Here is a 10,291-nt window from a genome sequence, read left to right as displayed (position 1 = left end):
AACCATGACTAGACTGACACTTGTCAGCTGTGTTGAGGTCCCAGCTGACCTGCAAGTTGGATTGGTACGCGTTAGTGTTGGGCTCTACAAAGTCCAGCAAAAGCAGGTCAATGTCGATCATCACTTGGTTGGTCTGGACACATGTCCAGTATGACAGGGTCAAAGTCGCCATAGCCACAGATCTGATGGCCCCAGCTACCTCTCCTGATCATCTTATTGATAATTAAGGAGCACCCCAAAACCAGTCCTGCAGAGACAGACAAGTGTCACTCAAAGTGGCCGGATAAAATGGCATATATTCATATAACTAAGTTACAATGAGAGAGGCTGTTGCCTGGTTGTGGGCCTATGGGCATTAAAGTCCACCCTCCAACATAAACAAAATGGAAATACTAAATTATAAAGTGTATGAAATAAAACCCAAAACAAAATAGAAGGAAATAAGGTGGTGGACTACGGCGATAAATAGCAGCCAATCTGTCCCACCGTCAAGTCCCAGCAGCAAAGTCAAAGACAGAGAGAGCTCTGGCAACCATATGGACTGTTGGAGAGAATGTGGAGATACAGTGGTTGATCATGCACATGTCTTTTGGTCTTGTCCTGTAATTCAACCATTTTGGAAGGAAGTGACAACACTTATCTCAAACATTATGGGTTTTGGAATAGATGATACATTCACATCTTTGTACCTAGGACAACTCCCAGATGGGCTAAATCAGGATGACTCCTACTTACTTAAGATTTTACTTGTAGCAAGCAAAAAAAGCTATTACAAGAAATTGGTTACAAAAGAATTGTCCTACTGCTGACCTATTTATCAACATTGTGAAACAACTACCTATTCTTTAAGACTGCAAAAAGAGCTGGGTGAAAGAAGATGGGGGGGGGGGGGGGGGGGGATATGGAGTGAATATGGGCTGTGTCTTTCCGGTTGTCAATGAATCCAAAAGTCTGTAATATGTATTGTTGTTGCTGTACATCCCATGACCTCTTGTTTTTTATTCTGTTCATGTTTTATTGTATGCCTCGTTTGTCTTTTGTGTCTCGTCTTGCATATTCAAAAAATAAAGAGTTTAAAAAAATTAAAAAAAAGACAGAGAGCTTCGCCTTAGACCCTGAGCCTAGAGCTCAGGGGCTCAATTATGTTACAACTCATATGTCTAGGGGTAAAATGAGTAGGCAACATATGAAGGGGGAGCAGGAAACCATGATCAAATACGAGGTTTTATTATAAAAGTATATATATAATAAACCATAATCAAACGAATATTTACAATAAAGGCTCAACAATCAAATAAACAGAATAATATACAATAGAGAAAACACCTTTCCGAAGGGTGTGCGGAAACAATAGGCTCTAAACAATATATAAGGTAGTTTCACAGTTAGTTGGTACACATAGTAGCGGGTCGGAGGAAACCATAGCGATGTTCCCCCGGCGAGCTGTCAGACACAGACTGACTATGTAGAGAACAGTGCACTCATGGCCATCGAGTGCACGTGACCGGCAGCCAATCAGGAAGTCAGGCGCTGAGCAGACGCCTGGCTAAAGCCGGCCCCTCGTTGATGTCACTGACAAGGTAAACACAGTCAATCCAACCTGAAGTGGAACAGAACACATATATAATAGAAAGCGCTTTCTATTCCAATATATGGTTCATAACAAGTCTACTAGATATAATATATATATATATATATATATATTATAAGAGATATCACAGATAGGTTTATATATATATATATATATACACAATATACCACAACAATACCACCAGTTACGTCATATAGATATACATAATATTAACCAATAAATCAAAACAAATAATAAACACACACATGACCGCAGTCCACGTGACACTCTCCCACCCCAAAATACGTTATTCCCCTGAATAACTTCACAAGAAAAAAAAAAACCTCCTACACCCTGGACAGAGCATCCGCCAAGAGGTTATCCAACCCCCTCTTGTGACAGATGTCCACATTGGAGTAGTAAAGACCACCTCATCAATCTCTGATTAGAGTTTTGCATCTTCCTTAGAAAAACAAGATGATTATAGTCAGTGAACACAACCACAGGCAATGTGCTTGATCCAACATATACCTCAAAGTACTGTAAAGCAAGAAGCAAGGCAAGCGCCTCCTTCTCAACAGTACTGTAATTACCCTGTGCCGAATTACATTTTTTAGAAAAATAGCAGACAGGATGGTCTATCCCCTCGTCGTCCTCTTGCAGGAGAGCAGCTCTGGCACCACACGCACTGGCATCGACTTCCAGCTTGAAGGGCTTGGCGAAGTTTGGAGCAGCCAACACCGGCGTACTGCAGAGCAAAGCTTTACATGACAGAAATGCTTGTTCACAGGCAGGCGACCAGTTATACACCCTCTTCACGCTAGTCAACGTGTCGGTCCCTGGTGAGTGTGTCCGGTGGTGCGTGGGTGGATCTTGGTGACTGATATGGATTTGTCCAATCTGATGAGAAAAGAAAATACAGTATATTTAGTTATACGATTGTCATGATATAGCCACGGTTTGCAAGATTAGATTTCTTTTTTAAATATTGGGTTGGATTTAAAGTTTTAATACCCTCCATTGATAAAATTGAAATTCTGATCACGCTAAATGCATCAACATTGCAGCCTGAATTGTTGTTTTGATCCTCTTTCAATCTGCAAAGAGTTTTTCATAAAAATGAACCATAGGTAAGTTATGATTTATAATTCTGCGCTAATTAGTTTCTGCGGTAAGTATTGGGGTTGGGGGCACGGTGGCACAGTTGGCAGTGCTGTCACCAGTCACAGCTAGAAGGTCCTGAGTTCCGCTAGGGACGCTGTGGGTGCTGGCGGCGTGCTCTATCCCCCACGTCATCAGTGCCCATACCCGAGGCGGGGTTGGCGAAAGGGCCTCTCTGTGTGGAGTTTGCATGTTCTCCCCTTGTCCCCTAGGGTAGGTACCCTCACAAAAAACATGCAGTAATTCTGGTCTCTAAACTGCCTCCCCCTGGTCAACCAGGGCACCTGATGGAGGGGAAAGGAACTGGTTGGACTAACGTGTTGATTCCACGCGCTACATCCAACCAGGGAAACTCCCCCCTGTCAGGTGTAAAGGAGCAACTTGGACAGTGGACACTCATGCATGAAGGAAGCATGAGTTCAAGTCCGTTGCTCTCCCCAGGTTGGCAGAGGGCGTGTAGAGATCCACCTTCAGAATTAAACTTCATGTGACAGTATCCTATAGTGAGGTAGGCTAGTTTAAAAATGAAATACAACAATATACTTACTTTTTGACGGTTGTTGAGGTGAGGCCTTGAGGGTTTGTATAGTAGGGTCAAACAGGGGTGTGGTTGTAAATTCGATGTTGCTTCTCAGCTTCTGTATGAAAGTTGGATGTTGAATTTGTTGGCATCTGTAAGACAAGTATTAAATGCACACAAAGAAAAAAACAGGTGCACTTCCTCTGGAAAAAATGGCTCAGCCTCAGATGCAATTTCTCATGTTTCAGAATCGCTTTATTTGTCACATCACATTACAAGTAAGGCAGTAGCCTTCTTCAGAGGAGACTAAAAAGTAATACTGGGGATGCAGGTCCCTCTTTTAAAGCCAATTTGATCATCCCACCTGTGTAGGGGGAGGAGGGAGGTCCTTACTTAACAATGATCAATTACAACAGCATTGTAATTGATAATAAGGCGATGCCAGGCGGCCTGCCCTGGCCAAATCCATTTGAAAATACGACGAGGACAAACACCAGACCTGAGAACTTGCGCGTAGAGCGCGATGTAAAGTAAATGCATGCCTTTCAGCGGCCTTTGTAGCCTACTCGTCTGGCTGGCAGGAGACTAGGCTGGCAGTTAAGCCTGGGTATAGAGGCCAGGCTGGCAGGTATCTCTTTGAAAACTAGTTGTTAGTCAATTTATTTTGTATTCATCTCTGGCAGGAAACCACAAGGCGGTTTCCTGCCTGATGACAGATGACTACAAATCAAATCTCTTTCTGACGCTCCACGTAGCTGCGTGTGGTGTGAGCAGTGAGCACTGCAGCCTGCAGAATAAAGATGTCAAGGATTCATCAGGGATGTCATCGGCATACGGAAGTGCTTTGTTGCCAATGGGCCCTTATTCATCAGCAACGTCACTGACAGCTCCTTGGTATCTTCTTCCTAGTCTGTACCCCGGGGCCGGGGGACGCCTCCTCTTTTCTTCCCCATCATCATCCACACGGCACATATAAACGTACAGAATAAACAGGCCGTCTTTCCCCCTGCCCTTGTTAATGGTTCGGATCTGCGAGAGGAGGATGAAGTTCCTGGTAGCCGTGACAGTGATCGTGGGCTCGGTCATTTTCCTTCTGTTCCCGAGCGGCTCCGATGCCGACGAGAAGAAGAAGGGACCCAAAGTCTCGGCCAAGGTAGGAGCAGCAAACCAGCTGAAGCCACTAATCGTACATTACGATCACATATCAGAGCTAGAAAGCCATCCATAGCCGCTAGCATTTCAACAGCCACGTCAGTGTCTGTCCAGCTGACGAGGCTAGGCTAGCTAGCTAACATAGCAGGGCCTGTGTGTTGGTGAGCTGATAGCTAATATGTCAGGAGTCAGGACCATGGTCAGGACGAAGCTAATTGACCAAATTAACAATGTAATGCCTCCAACCCTACTGTTGTTGACGTTACAGTTATTTGCAGGCACGAGAAGTCGTTAGCCCAGGGCTAGGTTTCGTGGCACTAGTATGAAGGGGACGGTTACCGGTAATTCTTTCTCCCCCCTTTATATATATATATATATATATATATATAAAAAATGTTTAAAAAAAATATATAAAAATGTTTTAAAAAATAGATTTTTTTAAAACCAAATAAATTACTGTAGATGGAATGGAATGCCATCCCAATCCAGCTGCATACACTTAACATTTATTTATTTCCCCCTCGGTGTAGTGTTCAGTAGCCCCTTTCGGCTAGCGGTATCCCAAATACAAAGGTATACACACTACACAGAGTTCCAAAAGGGGCCAAGTGTTCACCAGCTTCACGTCTGGAAGCTGCGGCTGTATTAATTTTTAACCTGTTTCTTTTGGAATGAGTATGATCCTCCCTAGTCCCTGCATACAGACGCTTAAACTGTTCAACTGTTCAAACCTGCCTTGTTATTTGGGACAGGGGAGAAGAATTTTGGCCACGTTTACAATGCAGGAAGCTGCATCGTGCACTGCTCCCATTGGTCCAGCGTTTTACTAGCTATTCCAAGTTATCCAATAGAGTGGCTACAGGGATGACGAATCCATGGTTCTCGTTGAAGATTTAAATGGATTTTTGTTGTTGCATGAGTGACCATTTTAAATTATATTTGAACCACTTGAAATTAGTTTGAAAAAGCATGTGAGATTCTATTATATTCTATAATTGATGGGTCAAAGAACAAAACGTGAAACTTTCTTGGTGTCTTGTTCTTTGACTAAGTTTGACACCAAGAAAGTTTCAGTCTACAAGAAACTTTTAGGTTTATCCATATATAGGCCTATGATTATTTTCTGCATTAATTGAAACCCATATGGCAATAAATTAAACATTGGAAACCTGCAGAGTAACGTGTTGCAAAATTGGTTTAATGTTTTAAGACTACAATGCTTTGTAGAAAATTGTCCTTTTGCACACCTACAGGGAAGGTTCGTCAGAGTAAAATGCAGTTATACTCCATATTTTCTCATTTAAGCAATAATTGTTTTCTTATTTTAGGTTTATTTTGACATGAGGATTGGAGATGAAGATGTTGGCAGAATCGTTATTGGACTTTTTGGGAAAACTGTCCCCAAAACAGTTGAGAACTTCGTCCAGTTGGCGACGGGGGAGGTAAGAAGCTAGAAATCCTTTAAAATCAAATCTCAAACTTCCATAACCCAAAAAGAAAAGCGGTAGGAGGCGTGCACACCAATAGTGAGGACGTGCTGAGTCTGACCACGGGAGATGAACTTGAACAGAAAGGAGAGGTCGCACAACTGTAGTTATGATGCAAATACTTTATTTTAAGATGACCAACGTTTTGGCTTAAGATGCCTTTTTCAGGGTATAAAACTTTCATAACACTGCAGGAGGATGCTATACACACACACACCAGTCTTCCTGTCCTAATACATAATCGTCACTTTGGATATCAGTGTGTGGCCACTCTTTTCTTTTTAAGACATCTTTTTATAAAACTTCCATAACCCACCTCCAGTCAGTAGTTGCAACTGTATCTGACGGTCTGACCATGGCGTGATCTACAGTAAGTAGCCTGAGGCTCTGAGCCATGAGGAACGTACTGTACTGTAAGTCAGGAGCCTATCTCTTATTTCCGTAGTGAGAGGCAGGTTGATGACATACAAGTACACCACCTGGACATGAGGCTAGTATGTCACAGGGACTTGCCCCCAATCCAACACAATTATATGATATTTTAGGGTCTTTGGTCTGTATAAAAGACAACATCTAATAATACTGTGTCCAGTATTATTATTGTTAGTAGAATAGAACAATACAATTGTTTAAATTTAGTTTATCAATCGCTCTTATCCAGTGTGAGGGAGACATTTTATTAACCGGTTACCGTCAGGCTAATTATCCGTTATGCGCTATATTTATATCCTTTAAAAAAAAGACATGCAACAGGGTTATTCGAGTCCCAGTCCACCCGTCCTGGATGGAGGAATTGGCAGCCGCAACGTTGACGTGCGTTATCATGAACACATGCACTGTGATGCACACACTTCCTCAGTAGCCTGAAGCTGTTTCGAGACTACAAAATGGAACAACCAGGTCCATTTGGTTACACTCCCAAGTCCCAATGTTAAATTACTGTGTACTTTTTATATCTTTTCATACGCCTTCTCTGATTATTTCGTGCATTTCATTGGCACTGGCCACTGATGCCTATGGTAACGGGAGGGAATGTCTTAACGAGCAATAATTTGGTAATCAACAACCAGACGGGCAGCACAAAGCAGTGGTCATGGTGTGTCTTACACATTAGACAACGGTATACTATGTACAGTATATATAGATCAATATAATGGCGCTTAACAGCATAATCACTTAAACCCTATTATACTGTATACTTCCTTGACCGGAGGCCCCAAGGGGTATATAGGTGCTGTCATTTCCCCCGCTACATCAAATCAAGTAGTTACAAGTAGTTGTCGTCCATTCATCATCCATTTTTGCCAAATATTAAGCACGCTAGGGTTCATGTAGCCTCCCTACACTTTCCTCACTCTACTCCACCAGAATAATTAGGAAGGCTAAAAAAAAATCATAGACAACTCCCATCCTGCACATTACCTCTTCAATAATCAGGCAGGAGATATAGAAGTATCAAGAGCTCAACATCTCGCTTCAGAGATAGCACTTACCTCGTAGCCATTAGACATCTGAACTTGACTCATCAGGCACAGTTGGGCTGATGTATATATGTGTGTATGTAGCAATATGCATATAGCACTTAAAAAAACAGCTGAATGTAATCCCTATGCTGCTGGTTTTTGTAGTGTATTGTCTTTCTTGTTTTTCTATCTATGGTTGTCTGTATATGAACCAAGACAAATTCCTATCAACTTGTTGACATGGCAATACAATTATTATTGAATCTTGAATGTGGTTAAATAACCTACAGGATGTACTGATGAGAACAGTAATGAATTCATATCATAAGTATGCTCATTCAAATGTGTCTTGGATCTCAACAATTAATTCCCCCCCCTTTCCACTTGTTGAACAGAAAGGATTTGGCTACAAAGGCAGCAAATTCCACAGATGCATCAAAGACTTCATGATTCAGGGAGGAGACTTCACCAGAGGAGATGGAACTGGAGGTGACTTGACTCATCCATGGATACATGCTTGGCCTAATGTGACTGCCCTGTGTAACAGCAATGCCCTAATTCTCAGTTTCATAAATTCACTCCTGGGTGCTGCCCAGTACAGTTCTTATGCAAATCCTTTTCTCTGGTGCTGAGACAAACTGCATAAGGCAGCCCACAGATATAATCATAAAGGCAGCTCTTTGACTGATGCTCCACCATTTATTTCGACAATGACAGTTCTAATGTTCCAACATTGTCAATGAGCAACTTTGAAATTTGCCCAGTACAACCAGTACTTTTAACTGATTGAGAAATTGCAAGTTTAAGTGTCTGTGTTTGTACAGGGACACTAGGTGTTGAGGAAGAGTGGATACAATTGTGGTTCTCAAAACATTCAAAGGCACAATTCTCAGAACCACATACAGTTGTTTTTAAATGTACCTGTATAGATCTTTAGATAGTCCATGGGAAAACCATGGACAGTGCCGTAGATTTAGAGATGAGCAATATTTGTTGGCCCGTAAACAAGGAAGAGAATGACTATGCGCAAAACATGTCCGAAAGCTCTGTGCACGGGAGCTGTCAAAAAATTGATTTTAGCGATCCGGTTTTGTACCATTTTAAATAAATAAAGGCGTCTTGGGCAAAAATATAGTGTTAACTATTCTTTCTCTACCCAGGCAAGAGCATCTACGGTGACCGCTTCCCTGATGAGAACTTTAAGCTGAAGCACTACGGCCCTGGCTGGATGAGCATGGCAAACGCTGGCAAAGACACCAACGGATCTCAGTTCTTCATCACTACTGTCCAGACACCCTGGCTCGATGGCAAACATGTTGTCTTTGGGAAAATCCTGGAGGGAATGGTGGGTATTCAGTAATATCTCTGTCGGGAAGAAATCACCCAACTCCAAAATGTTTTTTCAGGAAATGAAGAAAACCTTATATTTTGAAAACGAAGCAATACTGCCTCATCAAAGTTGGTTTTGCTACTTGCATGAGAGGGGGAGAGGTGGTGGAGTTGGCTATTTTAGCAGACCGTTTGAAGGTCCAATGGAGTTGAGAGGTTTTGTCCGACGCGCTTTTTAATGCTTTCCATTGGTTTTAATATTTTCGAAACGACACACGGACATAAAGGGTCCGCACTGACTGTCAACAGCAGCAGTCTTGCTGATAATGGTTACAGCAGGTACTCTGATATCAGGATGGGGCATGCATTCCCTTTTTGCATCGGTCAGTAGGTTGGTACCCAATGGGCACCAGTCTAGTGAGTCAAACTTTCAATAGATTATTACTGACACACCCACACCAGGAATGCCATTCTTTAGATTCAATATGTTGGAATCTCTGCAGTAGTGGCTCTGTGGAACTGAGAAAACGCTGCACTAACCAGTGTCCCCAGTTCGATTCCCTGTTGGCACCTTGTTGCACCTGTTGCATGTCCTACTAACTATCATTTAAAAAAAAGCTAGATCTCCAGCTCACTGACTGAAATCTTTGTTCCACCTTATCATCTTCCTTCTCAGGACGTGGTGAAAAAGATCGAGGCCACCAAGACCGACGGGCGGGACAAGCCTCTTAAAGACGTCGTCATCCATGACAGCGGGGTAATCGAGGTGGAGAAACCATACGCTGTGCCCAAGGAGTAAGACTGCTCTCTCCTGGAGAGAGGAGGATCGTGGGATCCAGGACTGGGGATCGGGTGGGAGCGGGTCAGGGAAATACGTCACTCCTACCTACCCCTGCTGATTGGTGGTGTGTTGGAGGAGGAAATGGGAAGGGCTTGGGTCCATCTGGAGGCGGCGACTGCCAGTCTTGCACGCCAGAACAAACAAGAGAACACAGCGAAACAATCATGGCAGTTCAGCTTCTACCGACAACGAGCATTCCATGTTGCACTGTTAACTGCTCTCTGCATATTTTGTAAAGAAAGAAATTAAATCTTGAATAAAGGATCCAACTTTTGTTAAAAAAAGGTTTTGAGAGTAAGTTATTCTGCCATTATCTTATCTAGCTGTCCTGAAATGTACACTTATTTCTGTTTCAGGTCATAACTGAATGTTTGTATTCCAATGTTTCTATTAGAATGAGAAGAAAAACTTGCACAGTGCACACTGAGGGCTCCAATTTCCTTGAACCAAAAAAGACTTGTGACATTTCGCTTCAGACTACATTCAGTCTATAGAAGAGCCTTGCGCTCGAAACATCACTACAGTGTTTTTATTTTGTTTTTGTTTTTTTGCAATGAAAGCTTCTGTCGCATGGGAGCCCTCGGTGTGCAAGCGTTTTCTTTTTATTCTGTATGCTGTTGGTGTTCATCACTCAGCACCCCCTTAAAGGGTAAGCTCCCTTTACCTATTAGAATGAGAATCATGACTTAGGTTAAATCAGTCATACTCATTCATTTGAAGGTATGGTCAGTTATACTGAATGACTTAACTACTGTATTTACATCCTCT

General features: G+C 42.4%; 1 protein-coding gene across 1 annotated transcript; it reads left to right on the top strand.

Moving 5' to 3' along the window:
- The first annotated feature begins 3,981 nt into the window (after nt 1-3,981).
- Nucleotides 3,982-9,807, top strand: ppib (peptidylprolyl isomerase B (cyclophilin B)). The gene is made up of 5 exons (XM_079502182.1): nt 3,982-4,404; nt 5,732-5,845; nt 7,749-7,842; nt 8,514-8,698; nt 9,359-9,807. The coding sequence occupies exons 1-5, from the start codon at nt 4,270-4,272 to the stop codon at nt 9,479-9,481; spliced, it is 651 nt and encodes a 216-aa protein (XP_079358308.1). The 5' UTR covers nt 3,982-4,269; the 3' UTR covers nt 9,482-9,807.
- The last annotated feature ends 484 nt before the right edge of the window (nt 9,808-10,291 follow it).

Source organism: Electrona antarctica (genome assembly GCF_951216825.1).
Source record: "Electrona antarctica genome assembly, chromosome: 5".
Taxonomy (NCBI): Eukaryota; Metazoa; Chordata; class Actinopteri; order Myctophiformes; family Myctophidae; genus Electrona; species Electrona antarctica.
This window is presented reverse-complemented; position numbering and strand designations above follow the sequence as displayed.

Coding starts and splice junctions, on each gene's coding strand:
- ppib (XM_079502182.1), top strand. CDS start 4,270: ATGGTTCGGATCTGCGAGAGGAGGATGAAGTTCCTGGTAGCCGTGACA. Junction 4,405..5,731: donor GACCCAAAGTCTCGGCCAAG/GTAGGAGCAGCA, acceptor TTCTTATTTTAG/GTTTATTTTGACATGAGGAT. Junction 8,699..9,358: donor GGAAAATCCTGGAGGGAATG/GTGGGTATTCAG, acceptor CTTCCTTCTCAG/GACGTGGTGAAAAAGATCGA.